We start from the raw sequence: 21,790 nt of genomic DNA on the forward strand, positions 1-21,790 counted from the left end.
ACGTCATTGCGGTGTTCGTCGTCCCCTCGTCTTCTCTTCTGTCGTCTCTTCCCCTTCATCCTCTCTCTTCTGCATTGCTGCCACTGGGGTCGCTTCGTCAACACTCTCCTTCCAATGCCCCGTCACTTGCGTCGATTCTGGAGTGATGGGAAGCCACAGAACCCCATCGACAGTCGCTGACAAATCAACATCATGTCCCCCAGCAGTATATAAAGCCATGGGCCAAATCCGCGGAAAGCCCGGCGGAGATTTTTACTGCACATCCAATTGCCCACAATGACCAACATCAACATCCAAATAATCTCCGACACCGTCTGTCCCGTACGTCCTAACCCACCCATTCTCCCCCTCAGTTCAAAACCAACCACTAACCCATATATATCTAGTGGTGCTACGTGGGGTTCCGCCGCCTCTCGCGCGCCATCGCAACCCATAAGACCACCCACCCGGCCGATACGTTCACGCTCACCTGGCATGCCTTCTACCTGAACCCCAACGGCACTATCTACCCGGGCATCGACAAGACGGAGTTCTACCAGAACAAGTTCGGCGTCGATCGCGCCGCCGCCATCTTCCAGCGCATGTCCGCCGTCGGCGACGCCGAGGGGATTGCCTTCCGCTACGGCGGCCGCACCGGCAACACGCGCGACTCGCACCGGCTGCTGTGGTATGCCGGTCAGCGGGAGAAGCAGCAGGCCGCGCCGGCGCAGTCGGACGTAGTGGGCGGGTTGCAGACGCGCGTGGTGGAGCGGCTGTTCCGCGCGTACTTCGAGGAGGAGAAGAACATCACGGAGCGCGAGGTGCTGCTGGAGGCTGCGGCCACGGCTGGTCTGGACCGCGCTGAGGTGGAAAACTTCCTGGCGTCGGAGGCTGGCGGCCGAGAGGTCGACGAGGAGGCTTTCCGCGCGCAGAGACGCCTGGTGACGGGCGTGCCGTATTTCACGATCCAAGGGGAATACGCCATCGAGGGCGCGAACGAGCCCGATGCGTTCCTCGAGGCCTTTGATCGCGTGAAGGCAAATGCCTGATCGTGCTTTCTCTATCATGGCCAATCTAGAGCAGAGGCGGCAAAGGGCTCAATAAACCAATTAAAAATCCTCAGGTCTATCTGATTTCCGGAGCTAGAGGATACATATTGTACCATACAAAAAAGAAGAACTATATGTACTCAACGGGGACATATTCGCAATAGGTACACTGCATGATCGAAAGGCATGTCCATCGCCATCTAATCTTCCTTCCCGCAGCCTCTCGGGAAATTAAAATGCAAAGGAAAAGGCCTTGCATGAGCAGATGCGTGTAGTGACAGACTCACGGCAAAGCGACATCTTCACCAAAACGCCTTCAGATGCCATGCAGGGAGAAAGAAAAAGAGTGATTCGAAAAAGGAAAGGAAGAAGACACGAAGGAGAATTGAAAGGAAGACTTGCCACCCGTCCAGCGCCTGAGCATAAAACATGACACTGGGAATAGAAAGAGGCCGTAAATGGGGAGAAATCCGGGCGTCTTGCTGTAATGCAGGCGGTCCTGGGCACGAAGAAACGATGTAAAGAATATAAAATGCAAGAAAATAGATCAACGCCTTAAAACAGCCGTAACACCCAAGGACATAGGTTGACAAATGTCTAACACATTCCCCCCGTCCGAGGGGTTGTGATATTAATGTCGTAGCCAGAATCATTCGTAAACAAAGTCATGAAAAAAAGATAATAAATCTGGAGACCCAGAATGGAGAACGCCGAATCTAGGTCAGGAAGAGAATCTGGGGGAAAATCCCACCAAAGATCGAAGACAAGATCAACATGCAGTCGATCCGAGATTTTAATGAGCAGTTGCTTGACACAACGCGAAGTCGGGAATGTGATCAAACCAATCGGTGGTTGGGTTGTATCGGTAGGCCTTGAAGTCAACGCCGTACGGCTTAGGTTCCAGCATGTACAGCATGCCCAGCGGCACATCCAGCCCGGCCACTTCGTCGCGCTTCAGACCCATAAAGTACGCCAGCAGGACACGAGCCACGGATCGATGGGTCACCAGGCAGACGTGGTCGGTCATTCGCTCCACCTCAATGATCACCGCGCGGAGTCGGTTGATCACGTCTAGATACCCTTCTCCGCCAGGTCCGGGGTACCGGTAGTACAGCTTCTCCTTGCGGCGAGCGGCGTACTCGTCTGGGAACTTCTCTCGGATTTCATCGTACGTCATGCCTTCCATCATGCCGGCGTACAGTTCGTCCAGCATCTTCATCTGCTTAACATCGTAATCGTCTTCGTTGAAATAGTCGACGGTCTGCACCGAACGCTGCATCATGGAAGACCACACGCAGTAGTTGCGAGGCCGATCCCTGGGGATGTACGACGGGTTGGGAGGAGTGCTATCTCCGGCCCGTGGCGGGAATTGTCCCATGATCTCCTTCTGCCTCTGCACGGTCTCCCACTGCTTGCGTTGGTGATCGATGAACTTGGCCAGCGCCTTGCCGTACCGGTGACCGTTCTCACTGAGTTCCGAGTCACCTCCGATGCGCCCGGCCTGGTTGTCTTTGCTCTCGCCGTGTCTCGTAATCCAGATTTGGCGCGGGGACAGGTTGAAGTTGAGGAGATAGTAAACCACCTGCGACGAGAGGAAACCATGGGTCTGGTGGGATACCATCTTGCGGCCAACGTCGATCATCTGAATGTAGGCCATCCCGTTCTTTTCCTCGTAGTCGCCCAGCGGGACATATGACCGCTCATACAGGGCGACACGCTTCTTGAAGTCCTCCAGCGCCTTCACGGGGTTCTGCTCCTTGTAGTCGGGGCCAGAGAGCTTCAGGCGCATGTTGGCTTCGAGCAATTCTTGGTCGACACAGCTACTTTCCAGGAACAAGATACCGAGCTCGGGTCCAGCACGCTGGCGAATGTGGTCGACGATGGCCTTGCGGCGCTCCATGGTGCTGTTCGTGGCGTCGAGGATTCCAACGCTGCCACCATCGTCCAAGATATAGTTCAGCAGCTCATCCAGGGTGTCCAGGGCCACTTGCTCTCTCAGCTTGACGGCATGCTGATTTTGGGGGTCGAAGAAACTTGCGGACTGGTCCAAGGGTTCCGGCGACGCCTCTTTCATGGCCAACTGGTCTTGCGGGCCAGCGAGCTCGGCCGGGATGATGGAGCTGCCGTTCGAGAGGCCGGAGGGCTCTTCCTCTTGGCCGTTGATGAGGATCTTCGAAGGGACGGCCGGAGGCGGCAAGGTATTCTCGAGTTCCGGGGGCGAAGTGGCCACCGCAACGGACGGGGCGCGCTCCTTATGGGACGGCGAGTTGATGCCGACACTGACGCTGAGACGTCGCACCGAATCGACCAGGTCCTTGTGGATGGAGCTAGTGCGGTGGTCTCTGTGTCGCCCTATCGGGGAGGGCGATTTACCGGCGGCCACACGCCGGCGTTCTCCCACGTTGAAGATCTCGGTGTCGTGTTGGAGCCAATTCAGGTAGCGAGCGAGCTTCTTGGTCACGTAACTCTTACCCCGCGCGGGGAGGCCAACCATGACGATGACCAGTTTCGCACCGACATCTCGCTGGGCAATGCGACCGTCGGGAGAGACTTTGGATTTGGTGAGACCCGGAATATCAAGGGTGGTGGCACGAACGCGGCCGGGGGTTGAGGGTTGAGTGTTTTCGGCGTGACTGCAGAAGGCGGGGAGGGGCAGGTTAGTTTTTATCGAGCCAAGAACTCTTAGGTCAAAGATCTGAGAGATTGCAAAGAAAAAAGAAAGAAAAATAAAATAAAACCCCCCTGGGGGATCGTCATGCACCGTTCATTCGATATTTCCCGGGGGGAGAACAACCCGAGACATGACAAGCCAATTGGCGATCCAAGCATCCAACGCAACGAGCAAGAACAGCCAACGAACGCGCGAGAGAAAGGGGGCACCTACAACTGTGGAGACGAAGGAGCGGTAGAAATCGGAGTGTCACTTAGGGCACAGCCGACACCGTCCTTGGAGGCCCTGTGGGCGTCGGCATGCAGCTCGTTGCCTAGCGCTCGTCCGACCAGAGTCTTCGCGGGAGGCATAAGAGTCGAGTCCTTGCCGGGACCGGGCCTGACAGTGCCGTTGGAAGACGAGGCCCCGTTCCGATGCTGAGACAAGTCGGGATGCGCGGCGGAGGTCATGATTGCTGAACGTGCGATGTCGGTATGCTGGGCCATCCCCGCCGGTGGCGCAGGGACTGCAGCCGAGTTCTAATGAAGGGGGAGGGGGAAAGGAGGAAGATGGAAGATAAAGAATGCGAGATGCGATGCGTCGGATGAAGACGATCAAGACGAGAGGAAGTGCGAGTTGGAAGAGGGGCAAAAAAGCGAGGAAAAAAGAAAAATAAAATGGGGGGAAAAGCGGATGAGTCAACGTCACTTTCCCACCCTCGATTTGCTTTGCGCTCGTTCACGCAGACACACTCTCTTTTCTCTCTCTTGGTGTCTTGCAGAGAACGCAGACAATTCTCTCGGTCGGTCGGTCTCTCGCCCTGCCAATGACTGATTCACGGGGGTCGATCGATTGGGGATTCCAGGTCCGATGGAAATCACACAAAGCGACAGGGTCCACGAAGGATACGAACAATAGGATGGCCAGAATAAGCCCGATCCGATCCAATCCAGTCCAATCAAGGTGGCAGCCAGCCGGGCGTGAAGGTGTTCAGATGTCTAGGATGTCCCAAGAAGTCCGAAATTATGCCACGAGAATGCAGAGGCCTCTACTCCGTACCCCGAACGCCTTAAGAGGGCGGACCGACAGGCTGATGAAGTCACCGCGAGTGGATCTGAGACGCTTGATCGGCCCTCGTTCGTCGCGCCAAATGATGTAAAGCGCATCCACGCCGACGGTTCCGGTGGTTATAAAGTAGCCAAGTAGCCAACGAGAGCCGACTCTCCCTTGCCCGGCAGACAACGACAATCCGGCTTGGCTTTGCTCGCTGCAGGGAAGCACAAAGGATCCAGAATGCTTGGCAGTAGATTGAAAGACACTATTCTATCGCCTACGGGTTCTGGCATCCCTGTCTGGCATGTATTCTAAGACGGAGGTCGGTCTAGTAGGAGCCTCCGCTGCCGATTGTGAACCCAACGGGCTGTGGTGCATTGTACGACCAAGCGTCTGCTCTGTCCGACTTCTCTTTTGGGAGAGAAACGAAGGCCCAGAAAAAAAAAACCCCCCCTCCCTACTACGCCCTTATATCGTCACCACATCATCAGGAGATCAGGACTAGGCTTGGCAACGTCGTACGCTCCTCCGGGCGTGGTACGAAGGGCGGTCTTATGATAATGATTTCCGCTCACCCTTCGTCGCCCTATCATCCCATCCCGCCTGATTTTCTACTCGGAAGCCAGACAACGGCACGGTTGGCTCGGATGGGCGACGTCGAAGGACGGCATTCTGCCCTTCTGCGGGAGTCTTGGCGCTTGGCAGTTACGCAAGGAGGGAGTGGGTTGCCGACGCCTCGTCGATAGACATACAGGAACATACATCCCTTGAATGCGGCCGCGCGGACTACTCTTGTGTCATTAATGATCCAGTCGGACGGTGAGAGCGATCAGGGTGGCGTAGGCGGCGATGCTCAGCGCGGTCAGCACGACGACGGCGTTCCCGCTGGTGCGGAATTTGTGACGGTGCACGCCGTCCTCTCCCACCTCGGAGAAGAACTGACGGTTGCCCTGCTGCCGGCGGAAGAGGCCGATGATGAGCACGCCGGTGCCGTAGATGGCAAACAGGGCGCCGGTGCTGTAGAACTCGTGGGTGAAGATCTTCAGGACGACGAGGGCGAAGGAGAACTGGGAGAGGGCGGTGCGGACGTAGGCGCCTTCGAAGGTGCGCTGGGCGGCTCGCACCTCGACGATCTCGTCGGAGGTCAGATTGACGGTGCGGGCGCGATGCATGCGCAGGCGATAGCGGTCGGCGGCGCGACGCTGAACATGACGGGGCAGGTTAGACGGACGGGGAAGAGCGACCAGTTGGAAATGTCACGGACGCACCTCGAACATGGCGACGTGCAGGGAGGTAACACAGGGCCAGGCAGGACTCTGACGGGGAGGAGCCTTATGGAAGGAAAGCAGCGTCGACAGAAGTGGAGGAGGAGGGCGATCAAATAGTGGGAAGCTGGACGGCGAGGTGTGACTTGTCGGTGGTCACGCTGGCTGGGGGAAGAAGGTACAGTACACCTCAGTATGGTAAGGTAGGTAAGAAACGGTGTATCGTGTACTGAAGTGGTACTGCCACGGCCGGACGTATCGCCACGCCCATTTCTCCGCCAATCAACGTCACCGGCTCTGTAATCGCGGACGGTCGGCTTTTGACATTACCCGACGGAGTAAGGCCGACCCCATTCTTGGAGCAGTTCCCCACCCGCCAAAAGCCAAAAGGCGTCGGACTTGCGGCCGATGCATGAATATTGCAGACAGACGGAGGAGACTCCAGCGACTCTTCTTTCCTCTCTTCTCTTATTCTTCTTTATCTACCCCCTGACTCTCTTCTCCTCGTCATCTTCCCATCTTCTCATCTTCACTTCTCCCCCTCTGCCATCGCCTGCCCCATTCGGCCTCCAATCCTGGCCCCTCATTCTTTCTCCGCATCCCGCGGAACTTGCTTAACGAACCCCCACGCTCTCGATTTTCTCCAAAATGGCCAAGGTGTTGGACGCGGCCGAGAGTCTGTCGCCCGAATTCCTCCTGGGATCTTGATTGCAATCCATTGATGGCTGACACGAATACCCGTTCATGCAGTTGCCAAACACAATACCCCCCAGAGCTGCTGGGTGATTTTATATAACAAGGTTTACGATGTATGGACTTCCCCCGACGGTGCCGTATTTGGACCTTCTCAACGGAACAACTAACGCGAATTCCCCCAACACAGGTCACAGACTTCCTCTCGGAGCACCCCGGGGGTGCCAAAATCATCCTGAAGCTGGCCGGTAAGGATGCCACCGAGGAATACGACCCCATCCACCCCCCGGGCATTCTAGAGGAAAACCTCAAACCCGAGGCCTTCTTGGGGACCGTCGATCCGAACACCCTCCCCAAGCCGGAGAATGAGCCGGCCGCGGCGACGGAGGAGGTCAAAGAGGGCCCCCCTCCGATGGAGTCCCTCCTGAACATGGACGACTTCGAGCAGGTGGCCACCAAGACCGTGAGCAAGAAGGCCTGGGCCTACTACTACTCGGCCTCGGACGACAAGATCACCAAGCATTTCAACAACGAGGTCTACCGGTCCATCCTGCTGCGCCCGCGCGTTTTCGTCGACTGCACCGTCTGCGAGCTCGACACCTCGGTCCTGGGCCACAAGCTGGGCATGCCCATCTACGTCTCGCCGGCGGCCATGGCTCGTCTGGGTCATCCGGCGGGCGAGGCCGGCATTGCCGAGGCGTGTCGCAGCTTCGGCGCCATGCAGGTGATCTCCAACAACGCGTCCATGACCCCGGAGCAGATCGTGAAGGATGCGGCGCCCGGCCAGACCTTCGGGTGGCAGCTGTACGCGCAGATCGACCGCAAGAAGAGTGAGGCCCTCTTGGCCCGCATCAACCAGCTTAAGGCGATCAAGTTTATCGTGCTCACCCTGGACGCGCCCGTCCCGGGCAAGCGGGAGGACGACGAGCGCGGCAACCAGGTCGGGGCGGCGGCGCCGGCCCCCAGCGCCGTGAAGATCTCCAGCGACGCCCCGGACATCAGCGAGGCGCCCGGCGGCGTCGGACGCACGCTGTTTGCGGGCACCGACCCGTCGCTGACCTGGAAGGAGACGCTGCCCTGGCTGGCCAAGCACACGGACCTGCCCATCATCCTCAAGGGTCTGCAGACGCACGAGGACGCCTACATCGCCTCCTTGCACACGCCGCAGGTTAAGGGCATCATACTCTCGAACCATGGCGGCCGCGCGCTGGACACGGCGCCGCCCGCCGTGCACACGCTGCTCGAGATCCGCAAGTACTGCCCGGAGGTGTTCGACAAGCTGGAGGTGTGGGTGGACGGCGGCATCCGGCGAGGCACCGACGTAGTCAAAGCGCTGTGTCTGGGCGCGAGGGCCGTCGGCATCGGACGTCCGTCGCTGTGGGGATTATCTGCCGGCGGCGTCGAGGGCGTGAAGCGAACTTTGCAGAGTACGTTTTCTCTTCTTTACACATTCACGCACTTCTCCGGTTCACTAACATGTCCTGCCTTCAGTTCTGGCCGACGAAACCAAGACTTGCATGCGGTTGTTGGGAGTGGAGCGCGTGCAGGACCTAGGACCTCAACATGTAAGTGGACACCCGCAAGTCCAATCGCAATGACCTCGACTAACGCCGGCAACAGATCAACACTCGCCTGGTAGAGCAGCAGATCTACGACGGACCGTCGGGACTCGAGTCCCTGCGGAGCCAATTCCGAGCGAAGCTATAGAGTCGAGAAGTCATCGGAACAAAAGAAAGCGTCGTTTGTATTTTTTATATACCAAGATGTTTGGATTTGCATTGCTAGTTTAGACGTAAATACTAGTCCATCGCCATGGAGATTCGGAATCAGAATAAGATCTAGAATATCGGGTTTCTCGCAAGTATCATGTATCCTGTAATCGCCAGGGGTTGCTCACCGAAACAAACACCCCCAGAATCCACCCTCGAACCAATCCCTCTCCTGGCGCCAGCCCTTGACGATCAGGTCGCGTCCCAGCTCGATGATCTGGTGCACCTGTTCCTGCGTGCCCCAGTCCGTGATCATCGTGCCCCAGCAGATGAAGTGCACCCCTACGTGGATTGCCACGCGGAAGGCCGTCGCCTCCGTGAGATGGGGGTAGGCGCGCGCCAGCCCCTCGATGATCCAGGGCCCGGCGTCGACGTCGCGGAAGTGCTTGACAAAGTACAGCTCGGCCATCATCTGGCCGAGATCAAGGGCGCGGGCGCCACACTGGGCGAGTTCCCAGTCGATCACGAACAGGGGGATGGTGGTCTGTTGGTCGAAGACGTCTTTGGGGATGAGCACGCTGTTCTTGTTAGCTTGTGTTTCTTGAGGATTAAAGATGTAGTGGAAAGACATCGACAGGAAAGAAAAGAACAGAGAAGGGAAACCAAATAAACATACTTCCCCGACCAAAAGTCCCCATGAATCACTCCAAATGCGCCCCCCTCGCCGTCCTTCCTCCCTAATTCACTCCGCGCCAGATCCCGGACCTCCTCGAACACGCCCCGACTGGACCCCAGGCGATCCGGATACCGATCCACCAGGCCGACCACGTTCTCATAGTTGATGTTGAACTTGAGATCGCGCATCAGCTCGTTCCCTTCCATCTCCCGGACCAGGACCGCCTGCGCCGACTCCGCCGTCCACGCGTGGAATGAACCAAGCCACTGGCCCAGCGCGGCGCCGAGGGAAGTGGCCCAGGGATGGGAGAGACGGGGTGCGATCTGCGGATCGGTGAGCAGCGTTTTAAGGTCGACTGCCCGGGGCAGGTCCTCCATGACTTGGGTGTAGGAAGGACGGTCGAAGGCCAAGAGGCGGGGTGTTTGAACGGTGATAGAGCCGGCCGAGGAAGAGGCCGTGATGGTGGGTGGGAAATCACCGAGAGATTTCAGGATGGATGCTTCGATGAGCTGGGTTTAACACCGCTCCTCCCATCGTGGGAGGGTGGGACTGTCAGTATAGTATACTACACCGTAGATGGCCGGGAAGCATGGGGATAGTATATAGTACAATGGCCATAGACTGGATACCAAAGACTACGCAGTAAAGAAAGAACATACACATCTCTCTGCCGGCAGCTGGAACTCGCGGTTCGACGCGATATAATCCTTGGTATGCTTGACAATGACCGAGTCGTGGTCGCGAGTCCCGCGGAAGACGAAGTTGGCGGTGCCGCCGCTGAGTCGCTCAAGATGCGTGCAGTCATACGAAAGACGGCGGAGAACGTCGGGGAGGCTCTGTAAATCGTCCGCCATGATCTGGGAGATACTGGACAGAGAAAGAGGCAAAGATAGCAGAAGAACAGGGAGGAGGATGAGGAAGAGGAGAGGAAGAAGTAGATGAACTACGAGAAAGTCGCTTAAATAATGAAGATCTCCGCTAAACCCGAAGCGTTGCCCGCCAGAGAAGTCGATGGACAGCTTTCATTTACTGCATTCTCTGCACGAGGGAGAAATAGCTAGGTACAAACTGGATGATACACAAATTGAACGATCACATCATGCCAAATAAACCAGAGAGATATTCGGGGCGAGAGTACCCCGCAAAACTACTGTCTCAATGACCCAACTTGGTATCGCAGATGATGGTGGTAGTAGTGGTGACCGTGTGAGCGCAAGGAGTGCTCGTGGCCATAGTCGAAGAAGGCATCGAGATGGGGATACTGGGGACGGTCATCGTTGGTGCAGGAGACCAAGATGTGGTCGCATCGTCACACGGAGTGCTCGACGTATGTTTGGTGGGAGCCACCGCCGACACCGATGTCCAAGGCAGGGTCATGCCAATACTGGTGCCGGTCCATTCCTTGTATGAAGAAATCGACAGAGTATGCCTGATGGGAGTTCCCGCCGGCGCAGAAGTCCAGGGCAAAGTCATGCTGATACCAGTGCTCGACGTATTGCTGCAGGGAGTCCCCTTCGACGAAGGAGTCCCGTAGCTCGTGGTGAAGCCCGACGGCCGAGACCACCAGGACGAGGGCGCGGACGGAATGACGGGCGGGAATCGCGAGGTGGGTGGCATCGTGGTGTGGTTGGTATGGTTCATGCCCGTGGGATAAGGAGGCAGAGGAGGAGCCGTCGAGTTGGCAGCGCAGGGCCTCGAGGTGGTGGCATTGCCCTTGGCCACTCGCACGCAGACTTCCGTATCCCCAAGCAGGTTACCACAATCGGGATAGGAAATGGCAGGATTCCACTTGTAGAAATCCTCCAGGGGAACGCCGTTCCACATCGCAATCTTGTCGCAGTTCTCACCGCGGCCGACGCGCCACCAGCCATCACAATTCGGCGCCACCCCCGATTGACGAGGAACTGCAGGGGGCCAGACTTCCGGAGGAGGAGGCGCTGTGCGGTTGGCGGGGGTGCCAGGCACGGCCACGCAGTACCAATAGTTATCCTATCGCATGTTAAGACACGAACTGGAAGAAGAAGGGGACAAGAAAGACTTACTTGGATGGCGGCGCAACCATCTCCTACGGTCGGATTCCAGGCGATGAATTCTTTCACGGAGAAGGTGCCAAACAGATCGACCACATCCTGACAGGTCTCCCAGTCGTTGACCTGATACCAGGCGCGACATTCCTTGGTGGTGTTGGCCTGGACGAGCGAAGTCGGCGTGGCCGTGGCCGTGAAGGGCAGATCCGGTTCGGAATCCGTGAGAGTTGCGCCGGCCGAGTAGGGCCAGTGACTCCGAGAGGTTGGCGTCCAGGGCGTTGTCTCCGGCAGGGATACAGGCCCCGAGGAATAGCCATAACTGAACGGGCTCTGGGGCACGCCAACACACACCCACCAGCCGGCAAAGGGCAAGTCGCAGTCGAGGGCGAGGTCGGGATTCCAATCCAGCCTGGAGGCGGCATTAGTCGGCCCACGATGACCCTGAGAGACACGGGGGAGAACTTACAGATTATCCATGGTGATCGTACTGTACAGCGCTTTGATTCGCTTACACGTGTCCCCATATTGAACCTGATGCCACTTGTTGCACGTCGACGGCTGGCCGGGGCGCGTCTTTTTAGGCGGCCAGGCAGTATCGGTGGAGGACGGGGGAGTCAGCGACGGCGACGTGATGGGGTGATTGAACGTGTAGGTCGAGGGACCGGAGGGGGAGGCTGCAGAAGTAGAAGGAACCGAAGGAACTGAAGGGGCTGAAGTTGAAGCAACAGGAGGTGAAACCGAAGGCACTGAAGTCTGGATAGTAGGGCTAGGGCTACTGCCAACGCCGACGCAGTATGTCTGGTCCACCCAGAAGTTCTTCAGGCAGTCCGCCGACACGTCCGGGTTCCAGGCAAGGAAGTCCTTGGCCGTGATCCCCAACGATCTCTGAACGGAGTCGCAGGTGTCGCCCTTCTTGACCTTGTACCAGCGGTTGCAGTTGGACACGGTGCCAGGCAGAGTCGAGCCAACCGGGGAGGGGGAGGAATCCGCCGGGGTCTGACCCAGAGCCACTGCAGAGAGCAGCAGCAAGATGAGGAACTGAAAGGGATACATTGTAAGGGGATACAGGGAGAAGAGATGGAGAGAAAAGATAGTGTGTAGAGATAGGTAGAGATAGGATGAGCAAGGAGAGGGTTGAGGAACAGAAGTTCGAGAGACCGTGCAGCAAAAATCAAAGGGATTGATATAGACAGCATCCTGGGGATCCGAGCACCAGCTGGACAGGAAGCTTCCGGTGGTTCTCATTCCTACGAAGGATTCCTGCGTGAATCTGGATATGGTCGCCACCGTAGCGGATATCGCCGGTAGCCTTTCTGGCAGTAAACAGACGCGTAGGTTGAAGATTCAAGATTCAAGTTTCAAGATGCATAGATTCACAGGTTCATAGTTGCATAGGGTCAAGATTCATAAGTTTCCTTAAGTTCATCAAGCTCACCAAGTTCATAGATTCACACCTTCATGATTACAAGACACACAAAATCTTGATACATGATGAGATTCAAGGCACAGTTTCAAACCTTCCACGCGTCATTCATAACTACATGATCACAGGATCTTACGCTGAATACTAACGATGCTGATCACAAGGAAGCCATATTATAGCACGTAAGATACATACATTGTATTGAGACTACCGTGCTATCATCATAAAACAATCCCTTCCCAATGGCCGGGAGAAAGCCGGGGATCATTTCTATTTCTTCAGCTGCCTGTTACAAGACCCGGCCTGCTTAATCCGCTGGAAGGTGACGTAATGCTCGCTGCGAGGATCGAGATAGAGTCGCTCGAAGGCTTTATCCACGGCGGCGTCGTAGAGCTGGATGAGCGCCTGGACATCTTTCAGGGTCGGCTGATGATTGACGCTGATGCGGCCGTTCATGTGGCGAGTTGTCTTTAGACCAAGACCACGCAAGCCCTGTCTGACGCCCGACCGGCTGTTGTACATCATAATGGAATCCCAATCCACATCGTAGGCCGTGGCAGCACGGTTTGGATGATGGAGATGCGCCAGTTCCGGTTCGTCGGTCATTGGGAGAATTTGAGCAGCCACCTTGAATCCCGCCTCCATCGCAGCCCGGCGGTTACCACAGATGCCTCTCTCTTTATCGAAGAGGGGAATTCCCCGCGGGGCGCGCAAGAGGGCATCCTCGTAGCCGTACAGGTTTTGGCAGTTCAGCTCGAACTGATTGGATTCCCAAAACCAAGGGAGCTGATGTTCATGGTATAGGCCGAGGATGTGTCCGATTGCATGCATGAATTTCTCCTGGCGGGAACTTCCTCCTGGAGCCCCCCATCCAAACTGCTCGTCATAAGCGTTGGGGATGATCATGATAGGTCCATGGTTGAAGTCGCCGGCCTCGGGCACGTATTTCCCGACGCTCGTTGCGAACTCATACGGACTTTCCGCCATGATAACGAGGAGCGAGTCGCGCCGGCTTCGCGTGCATTCGGCCTGGGAGATCTGGGTGAATGTAAATCGTTGTTCGGGCAGGCCGGCAGCATACCACACGTTGATAGCAGATCTCAGGATGCGCTCGAAGCGATCCCTCTCAGTCTGACTTGCCCAGCAGTATCTAACTTCGCCTAGAGGCCAAGTAGTGACCACTTGGGAATCGACACTGATCGGCACGGCATGCTTGATCTTCGCGTGAGAGGACTCCCACAGGGCATGGCCAGCGTTCACCAGGCCAGGCCCAAAGAACGCGACAAGCCAGAGGGCCAGGCCGAGAACGGACTTCCACTGAAGCATCGAGATGGTTGTTGGTACGTAGGGAGGAACAGATATTATGAAAGAGGCTAATTGAGTGGTAGTGGTAGACTTGGTAGAGTGGTGGAATGATAGACAGAGAGATGTAGGATGGTGGAGTGGGAGAAGAGAGGGAGATCCGGGGTATGAAGGGAAGTCCATATAAATACCCACGATTGAAGCCCCAGGAAATTCAGTACCGGGGATTTCCATGAAAGCAGGGCACCTCGGCAATGTGAAGTTCCGTTACGAAAGGCCTCGAGGGCCTGGATGCATCTATATTTAAAGCTCTATACCGAACCCCCCTAGGAGTTGCGTTTCTCTTCTTCCTCAATCCCATTCGTTTCTCTCTCATCGTCTCTTCCTTCTATCTCGTAGACTTCTGCCCGTCATGGCAAAGTTTTCCTGGTCTCTTCTTCTGCTCCCTCTTCTCCTGTGCCATCTGGTGGCCGGGGTCTACGCCGTCATCGCCCCCGATCTGCCCAACTTCCAGACTCTAGCTGACAAGGACGATCCATCGTGCACGAAAGACACCGGCTGCAAAGTTGGCTGCTGCGGACCGCTGTAAGTGGGCTTCGTCGCTCTTTTCGTTTCGATTGCTAACTCTCGATACGCGCAGAGACCCAAAGACCGGTAAGGGTACTTGCGGCTTTGGACCTGACTTTTGCGGCAAGAGTTGCACCTCGCAGTGTGACCGCAAGAGCGAATGTGATGCCGGCTGGGGGATGCAATGGTCCAATGCTTCGGCCTGTCCCTTGAATGTGTGCTGCAGCAAGTTTGGTTTCTGTGGTGAGTACTAGCCCCTTGGACTTGATCTCATCGGTCCCCATCTCACTCGTCCGGCTCGTAAGGCACCACGCAGGACTTTTGTCAAGGTCGCAAGGTGATTTCCCCCGAATGCACTGGTGATTCGGCCAAAGCCAAGACCATCGGATACTGGGAAGGCTGGAATGAAGAGAAAAAGTGTGATCGTGAGTGGATCTGCCCCCTGCCCCCCTTGTCCCCTTGCCCTAATCCCAATCCCATACCAACGCACGAACAGACATGCCCGCCAAGGACATTCCCCTGGGCTACTACACGCACTTGAATTTTGCCTTTGCCTACATTGAGCCCTCGACCTTCCGCATTGCCCCCATGGATCCGGCCACCTCCTCGCGCTACGGCCAGGTGACGGCGCTCAAGAGCCGTCAGCCCGGCCTTAAGGTATGGATTGCCATCGGGGGCTGGGCCTTCAATGACCCGGGCCTAACGACGACCACGTTCTCGGATCTCGCAGCATCCGAGGCCAATCAAGATGCCTTCTTTGAGTCGTTGATCAACTTCATGGTGGTCAATAACTTCGACGGCGTCGACCTGGACTGGGAATATCCGGTTGATGCCGAACGTGGAGGAAAGGCGGCGGACTATGTCAACTTCGTCACCCTCTTAAAGCGCCTGCGAGAGCGTTTGAATGCAACGGGAAAACAGTACGGAGTCTCGATTACCCTGGTAAGCCTTATCCTTTCTTCGTTCTTCCCTGGCATTGCGAATTCAAGGCTAACATTCGGCCCAGCCTGCGTCCTACTGGTATCTTCGTGGATTCGACATCGCGAACCTGGAGCCCCATGTGGACTGGTTCAACATCATGACTTATGATATCCGTGAGTACTTCTTTTTATCTCAGAACTTTCCCAAGCCCATCGCTAACCAATCTGGCAGATGGCGTTTGGGATAAGCTTCCAACCGCCGGACCTGGCGCGTATGCTTTCGCCCATACCAACTTGACCGAAATCAACATGAGCCTGGAGCTCCTGTGGCGAAATCACATCAACCCGGGACGTGTCGTCCTGGGCTTGGGCTTCTACGGCCGGAGCTTCACGATGAAAGATCCCAAGTGCATCACGGCCGGCTGTCCCTTCCGCGACGGCGGCCGCAAAGGCAAGTGCACCGATACCGAGGGCATCCTGTCGGGTAGGGAGATCAAAAGTCTCATCAAGGAGGGCGCCAAGGTTTCTTTTGACAAGGAGGCGGCTGTGAAGATGGTGACTTGGGACAATGACCAATGGGTCAGCTGGGACGACAAGGAAACGCTGAAGATGAAGCTGGACTTCGCCAACAAGCGGTGCCTGGGCGGAACCATGGTATGGGCAGTGGATCTGGACGATGGCTCGTTGATCGAGTCATTGGCAGAAGCCATGGGCAAGAACAGGACCAAGTTCTACGAAAAAACCCTCAACCCCTTCTACATCCAGGAGGTTTTGTAAGATGACAATCTGGAGTCCGTCTATCCCCGAGGAATAGCCTCACATTGGATACTTGGTGATGCAAAACCTATTAGATTTGGTAGTTCTTCATAAATTGGAAGCTATATCGTTCTAAGATCTTACTACTGCTTTGCACGCACCTCAAGCTCGTCGTCTGATTGCCCCATGGCGGAATAACTTCATCCTCCGTGGGTCGATCTCGTCTTTCTGGTAACTTGTAGACAGGTAGGAAGTTTCCATCGAGACAGAGGGGACAGCATGTACATTGCCCATGTCTAGTAGTAGATGATGAAGATTCAAGCATACTGGAAGTCTCCGCTTGACGATGGATCATCCCCAGTGAAGAATTAATGGAGCCTGCCAGGTTCGTATCCTACGGCTTCAATATTTAAGGGCCGTTAAAACTTTTCTCTACTTCTTTCTCTCTCTCTCTTTCTCTCTCTCTTCACTCTATCCTCTACTTCTAACAATTTCCTTTCCTCCTCCATCTTTCTCTTGTTTCCCCAATAATTACTGCTTCCTATTCTTCCTTCCTTTGGCCCATCATGGCGCCTCTGGCATGGATCGTGCTGCTTCTTGCGCTGCTCGTTCATACTATCTCTGCCGTTTCTTTCTATCCTTCCGCTGATGTGCCAGACCATACTCTGCCCTCTGATGTATCCCTTGCCCATTCTCCGGTTGATGTGAACAATACTCTGATCTCTGATCCCTTGATCCTTGAGCCCCGAGACGACAAATTGCCTGACCCAACCGACTTTCGCTGGATTAAACGGTGGGCGGCACTCGGTGACAGCTTCAGCGCCGGGATTGGGGCAGGGAATCTGTATACCTCTGCTCGCGGTGATGACTGGAAATGCTCTCGATACGATCGGTCTTATCCTGCCCGGCTGGAGAAGGTTTTGGGAACTGGACCGAACTTCTTTCAATACCTTGCTTGCTCCGGAGATCGTACCGAGCAGATCTATAGTCAGGCCCTGAACATGGAAGCCGATATGGACTTTGTTGTCCTGACCGGTGGAGGGAACGATCTGTGTTTGGTAAGAAAATAACATAATAATACCCTTGCTACCCCCAGTCCTTCATGCTAATCAGTTTACCGTGTGGTCAACAGTCGGACATTGTCAAGACCTGCGTGTTGCTTCCCTTGAAGTCCGAGGCGAAATGCGACGAAGCCCTCAGGATAGCCGAGGACAATCTGCACTTTATGCTCAAGCGCAACGTCCGGGAGGTGCTCGAGGCACTGGATAGCAAAATGCACAAGAACGGCCTCGTTCTTTACGTTCTTTACGCGCAGTTTTTCAACGCCGACATCGAGAAATGCGGACTGGACCAGGACTGGAACCTGCTCCCGTTTGGCAACTCATTGCCCTTGACTCGCGAACGCCGCGAGAAGTTCAACAGCCTGGTGGAGAGAACCAACGGGGTACTGCGCGAGGCCATCAAGGAGGTTCAACGAGGCAAGAAGATCAGATACCGCGTTCGTGCCGTCGACTGGAATGACTGGGCCCGCCACGGCGTCCGCGGCCAGTACTGCTATCCCGGCACCAAAGGCACGTATCCCGATCCTGGCCAGCCTGACCTGCAGTTCTTCAAAGGGAACACGTATCGCTTGCCGAAGAAAGATGGGCACGACGAGCTCCGGCGCGTGAAGCGGCAGGCACCGATCGAGGAGCCATCTTTCCACGACACGCTGGCCTACAAATCGGCGAATCCCGCGGCTCAGGCAATGAACCACCTCGACTCGCGTGCGCCCCTTCCTCCCGGCTGCCCATCAGATGGTGGCGGTTTTCTGGAATGGTTGGGGTTGGACTTTGGGGTACCGGATAATATTGGCAAGTTCTTCCATCCGAACGAGCTTGGCCACACCACCATTGCTTCGTTCGTGCTGCAGGAGATGTACAACGCGCGCGCCGAAGACCTCGGAACCTTCAATCCGACCTGCGAGAACTTCGACCGGTTCGAATGCCACAAGCAAGGCGACAAGCTGTTCGAGTACTACGCCGACGTCGATCAAGCCGTTAGTGCCATGAAGAAATTCTGCGAAAATCCGTCGACGGCCGATGAAATCGGGGAGCCCGTGCGCAACAAGCATTTCAAGAATGTCTACTATGAGTTCACCCCGGACCAGATGATGTTCGAGATCGGCATAGTGCGTGCAAAGGAGGAATCCTTCCACGACCGCGACCAGTGCCTCGATTCTTTCAGTCGCATCATCCACGGCTGCGACGGCCTCGACCCCGAGAATCCCCTGAATTTCAAATACGGCGGGAGCTGGATTCGCGGGAACTACATCTACAAGCTCACCATGGGGGGGAAGGATATCAAGCGAAACGAGGTGGTCCCGAAGAAGGTCTCGGGCTCGTGCACCTACAAGAAGACCTCCAAGGGGCTCGAGTACGAAGTCAAAGGCTCGGCCTTTGCCAATTGGGACTTTGGCCATCACACGATCATGCAGGAAGTTTCCAACTGTGCTGGGGGAACGCAGAATATCTCGCATTGGGCGTGGACTTACTGGCCCTATCCCGTTGATGGCTATGACTGGCGGGTTCGGTATATAGTCCCGGAGGGTTCCAAGGCCAACTGTCACCTCGTCCCAACGAATACGATCGGAGACACGGTCGCCTGCAAGAAAAGAAGCTGGTGGTGAGCTGAGATGGGATGGGCCATGGTTTGACGCGAATCACCACCCAACTTGTATTTGCTTGATATTTCTTTGTTTTTGATTAGTAACTATGTTTTTCTGACTGCCGTGACAATCATAGGCCTTTTTTTTGTTTTTGGTTTATGATCCAGCATCTTGAGACTTTCCTATTCTGTCATTCTTGGGGCGATAGGAGGTACATATATTTGTAGACTGCCAGTAGAAAGGCCCGGAGTTAGGGCTAATGACCCAAATAGGAAATGCATGTGGCATCAACCCGGCAATCGCTTGATCTTGATATTTATGGTGTAGTATTTTCCAGCAATCCTTAATTCAAGGCCTAGTACTCTACTGTTTCTTACATCTACCCGATATATAATATATATATCTATCTATCTATCTATCAGTGATTACAAACGATACATAATTTATGTAAGTTGATTTTCTACGAATTTTCAAAGTTTTGAAGCCTCACCTCTATGCAAATTTCTATACCAAAGTGCGGGATCGCTTCGCGCAGACTTTTGATCTAGTGCTATATGTCGCTGGCCTGAAGGTGCCTTCGTCTATTGGGGATTGGGGTTCAGCCAGTGGTTTAAAAAGCATGAATGAGCCGTAGGAAAATAAAAGTCAAAGCAATACCGAAACAACGCAACGAATATAATACATTCTATCCAAATCTATCTATGCATCTTACATGTCATGATATCATGATCGTTTCACCGGCGTGAGAAAGACGTGCAGCGGCGGTTTATTCCACAAGAAGAAAATATTCTGTCGCTCCATCCACCCGACACTGTCATCGGCGAGCTTCAGGTCAAAGTTATAAATCAGACGGGTCAAGATCAAGCGCATCTCGGCATACGCCAAACTAAATCACTTCTCGTCAGCATGAGGGGAAGAGACTATAGCTTGATGTTCAGAGGGGCACACTCACTTCCGTCCCAGGCAGTTCCGAGGACCGAAATTAAACGGTTGTAGAATGTCAAACTTGTCGTTGGCAAATCGCTCATCCCCAAGAAACCGTTCCGGATGGAAGCCAAATGGGTCGGTGAAGTATTTCTTGTTGTGGTAGGTAGCCCAGTGATGAATGGCAACAATGGTCTGCCAATAAACTCAGTTCTGATATTCAGGAATTCTCATAAAATGAGAGGTGGGGGGGAAGCTTACATCTGCCGCAACATACTGTCCAAGAATTTGCCGCCCGCTCTTAGGCACCACTCGAGGTAGCCCGATGGGAATCGGGGGGTAGGAGCGCAGGGCTTCGTTCAGACAGGCTAACAAGTATGATAGACTGTTTACGGAATCCATAGTAATTTCCTCCTCTGACTGAAACGAGGAACGAACTTCTTTAGTCAAACGCGCCAATACTTCTGGGTTCTGCAAGAGTAGGTAGGTGATTCCGGAAAGTAGGGTTGCCGTGGTTTCAGAGCCTCCAATAAGAAGTATAGTTCCATTCGCCTCGAGACGATCCATGTTGAGATCCTGAACTATGGTCAGTAGGGGCACTAATTATATGTTTCGATGATTGGATGTACCCACCAGTTCATCCTGTTTCCTGAGGAGTCCTTCGATCAAGTCATCGCGTTCATTTCCCGCCTGCATACGCTCGCGTAGTTTGGCAACGGACACGTCTCGATGGTCCTGAAACGCTTTAACTACCGATTTCGGCACCATCGCCAGGAAGATTTTCTTCAGAAGGGGATAGAAGCTCAAACTCAACATCAGTGTCCCCATCTTGGCCGACTCGAGGAGCAGCGGGATGAACGGATGATATACGGAGTTCTCCAAGGACCCGAACGGCTTTCCGAAGGCTAGATCGCCAATGATATCGAAAGTGGTGAAATTGTACCAAGATACCATATCAAGGGGCTTGGTGCCGTCACCACACTTCTCGTGTAGTCGCTGGATGAGCAGGTCGACATACTGGGTGATGAGGGGCTCTTGCGCCCGCATGGACCGTTCAGAGAAACCATGGGATAATTGACGTCGCAAGATACCGTGCTCCTCCCGCTCTGCATTCGCGATACTGGTGGGCGTGCCATCTGCATACTTGTAGAAGCTCATCCATTTCCCACACTCCTCGCCACCATTGGGCTGATGTCCATGTATATCTTTCCAAGCGTCTGCATGCGCGAATGCCAGCTCGCCTGGTGCGATCCGGACGACATCTCCATACCTTTCATGCAATGCTAGCATATCAAATGGGAGCCGGCCCCGTAGCAACCGATAGCAATATGGAATGGGAGACATGGCATGAGAGACGGGGCCGGGAAAGGCCCGCAACGGATGGAAGAAAACATTGTAAATGGCCTTTCCGACGACTTGGAGAACCACCTGGACTCAAGTTAATGGATTGGGGAAAGGATTAAAAAAAAGAAAAGGAAAAAACATCAAATTCACGCCAGAAAGCACAAGAATACAAAACAAGATGTAAATTGGAGCATACATACTATAGTAATCAAGGCTTTGACCAAGGTGCCAGTCTGATCTACGAAAACCGCCATGGCATACGGCTTTCCGATGTAGTGTGTACAAGGGGAAATTTGATCGGCCTGGCACGATTTAGAGCAAATCGAATCGAGTCGATCCTAGCTTCTCGACGGACAACATAGGAAAGATTAATAATAAACCGAATCTCAGGGGCGTTGGCGGAAAAGGGAGTTCCGACGCCGAGAGTAGATAAATACCTGCCTGCCCGATAACAGGCGAGGGAAGGGAGAGGAGCGACAAAGACAATGAGCGAATCGATTGATATAGTTGTGCAGAAGACGGACAAGCCACACCAATGCCGACTAAAATGAGCGACAGACAGGATTCTAATAGCGGTGGTTTCACCGCATGGAAGTTGCTGACCCGATCCACTCGAAGGATTTGCTTTGGGCCTTTAGGGTACTTTTTTTGGTCCCTGCAATCCCCGCTTTTTAAGTCGAGCGATTTGGTCGCGTCGGAAGATCGATGGAAGACAGACGTTTCAGTGTTTCACCATGAACGAAGCCCAAGGGCGACGTCTAGCGGCCTGCAGAGGAATGAAGAGCGCCGATTCATGCCGAGTTGAG

General features: G+C 54.8%; 10 protein-coding genes across 10 annotated transcripts; 4 read left to right on the plus strand and 6 right to left on the minus strand.

Moving 5' to 3' along the window:
* Nucleotides 1-276: 276 nt before the first annotated feature.
* Nucleotides 277-1,028, plus strand: P170DRAFT_478361 (DsbA family oxidoreductase; the record flags this gene model as incomplete). The annotated part of the gene is made up of 2 exons (XM_024853554.1): nucleotides 277-321; nucleotides 387-1,028. The coding sequence occupies 2 exons, from the start codon at nucleotides 277-279 to the stop codon at nucleotides 1,026-1,028; spliced, it is 687 nt and encodes a 228-aa protein (XP_024700698.1).
* Nucleotides 1,029-1,821: 793 nt separating this feature from the next.
* P170DRAFT_365214 (6-phosphofructo-2-kinase PFK26) lies at nucleotides 1,822-4,184 on the minus strand (the record flags this gene model as incomplete). The annotated part of the gene is made up of 3 exons (XM_024844690.1): nucleotides 1,822-3,231; nucleotides 3,337-3,661; nucleotides 3,916-4,184. 3 exons carry the CDS (start codon nucleotides 4,182-4,184, stop codon nucleotides 1,822-1,824), a joined length of 2,004 nt encoding a protein of 667 aa, XP_024700699.1.
* Nucleotides 4,185-5,168: 984 nt separating this feature from the next.
* P170DRAFT_466730 (uncharacterized protein) lies at nucleotides 5,169-6,044 on the minus strand. The gene is made up of 2 exons (XM_024852437.1): nucleotides 6,000-6,044; nucleotides 5,169-5,933 (listed from the first exon to the last, which is right to left on the minus strand). Exons 1-2 carry the CDS (start codon nucleotides 6,006-6,008, stop codon nucleotides 5,532-5,534), a joined length of 411 nt encoding a protein of 136 aa, XP_024700700.1. The 5' UTR covers nucleotides 6,009-6,044; the 3' UTR covers nucleotides 5,169-5,531.
* A 423-nt stretch (nucleotides 6,045-6,467) lies between these two features.
* P170DRAFT_512101 (FMN-dependent alpha-hydroxy acid dehydrogenase) lies at nucleotides 6,468-8,548 on the plus strand. Its single transcript, XM_024854957.1, has 5 exons — nucleotides 6,468-6,672; nucleotides 6,747-6,805; nucleotides 6,880-8,116; nucleotides 8,181-8,254; nucleotides 8,310-8,548. The coding sequence occupies exons 1-5, from the start codon at nucleotides 6,645-6,647 to the stop codon at nucleotides 8,394-8,396; spliced, it is 1,485 nt and encodes a 494-aa protein (XP_024700701.1). The 5' UTR covers nucleotides 6,468-6,644; the 3' UTR covers nucleotides 8,397-8,548.
* A 34-nt stretch (nucleotides 8,549-8,582) lies between these two features.
* On the minus strand, nucleotides 8,583-9,928 carry P170DRAFT_364515 (uncharacterized protein; the record flags this gene model as incomplete). The annotated part of the gene is made up of 3 exons (XM_024844645.1): nucleotides 8,583-8,976; nucleotides 9,075-9,583; nucleotides 9,734-9,928. The coding sequence occupies 3 exons, from the start codon at nucleotides 9,926-9,928 to the stop codon at nucleotides 8,583-8,585; spliced, it is 1,098 nt and encodes a 365-aa protein (XP_024700702.1).
* Nucleotides 9,929-10,718: 790 nt separating this feature from the next.
* P170DRAFT_319883 (uncharacterized protein) lies at nucleotides 10,719-12,142 on the minus strand (the record flags this gene model as incomplete). The annotated part of the gene is made up of 3 exons (XM_024843305.1): nucleotides 10,719-11,063; nucleotides 11,117-11,510; nucleotides 11,568-12,142. Coding segments are annotated over 3 exons (1,314 nt in total), but the record flags the coding sequence as incomplete, so codon positions are not given.
* A 652-nt stretch (nucleotides 12,143-12,794) lies between these two features.
* On the minus strand, nucleotides 12,795-13,850 carry P170DRAFT_428665 (uncharacterized protein; the record flags this gene model as incomplete). Its single annotated transcript, XM_024847854.1, has 1 exon — nucleotides 12,795-13,850. One exon carries the CDS (start codon nucleotides 13,848-13,850, stop codon nucleotides 12,795-12,797), a length of 1,056 nt encoding a protein of 351 aa, XP_024700704.1.
* Nucleotides 13,851-14,238: 388 nt separating this feature from the next.
* Nucleotides 14,239-16,090, plus strand: P170DRAFT_365655 (glycoside hydrolase; the record flags this gene model as incomplete). The annotated part of the gene is made up of 6 exons (XM_024844717.1): nucleotides 14,239-14,411; nucleotides 14,467-14,636; nucleotides 14,699-14,818; nucleotides 14,890-15,335; nucleotides 15,400-15,487; nucleotides 15,546-16,090. 6 exons carry the CDS (start codon nucleotides 14,239-14,241, stop codon nucleotides 16,088-16,090), a joined length of 1,542 nt encoding a protein of 513 aa, XP_024700705.1.
* Nucleotides 16,091-16,839: 749 nt separating this feature from the next.
* Nucleotides 16,840-18,653, plus strand: P170DRAFT_336284 (SGNH hydrolase; the record flags this gene model as incomplete). The annotated part of the gene is made up of 2 exons (XM_024843381.1): nucleotides 16,840-17,127; nucleotides 17,202-18,653. Coding segments are annotated over 2 exons (1,740 nt in total), but the record flags the coding sequence as incomplete, so codon positions are not given.
* A 786-nt stretch (nucleotides 18,654-19,439) lies between these two features.
* On the minus strand, nucleotides 19,440-21,238 carry P170DRAFT_449109 (cytochrome P450; the record flags this gene model as incomplete). Its single annotated transcript, XM_024851018.1, has 5 exons — nucleotides 19,440-19,602; nucleotides 19,669-19,835; nucleotides 19,902-20,216; nucleotides 20,274-21,068; nucleotides 21,185-21,238. 5 exons carry the CDS (start codon nucleotides 21,236-21,238, stop codon nucleotides 19,440-19,442), a joined length of 1,494 nt encoding a protein of 497 aa, XP_024700707.1.
* Between the last annotated feature and the right edge of the window lie 552 nt (nucleotides 21,239-21,790).

Source organism: Aspergillus steynii (genome assembly GCF_002849105.1).
Source record: "Aspergillus steynii IBT 23096 chromosome Unknown P170scaffold_7, whole genome shotgun sequence".
In the NCBI taxonomy this organism is placed as follows: domain Eukaryota; kingdom Fungi; phylum Ascomycota; class Eurotiomycetes; order Eurotiales; family Aspergillaceae; genus Aspergillus; species Aspergillus steynii.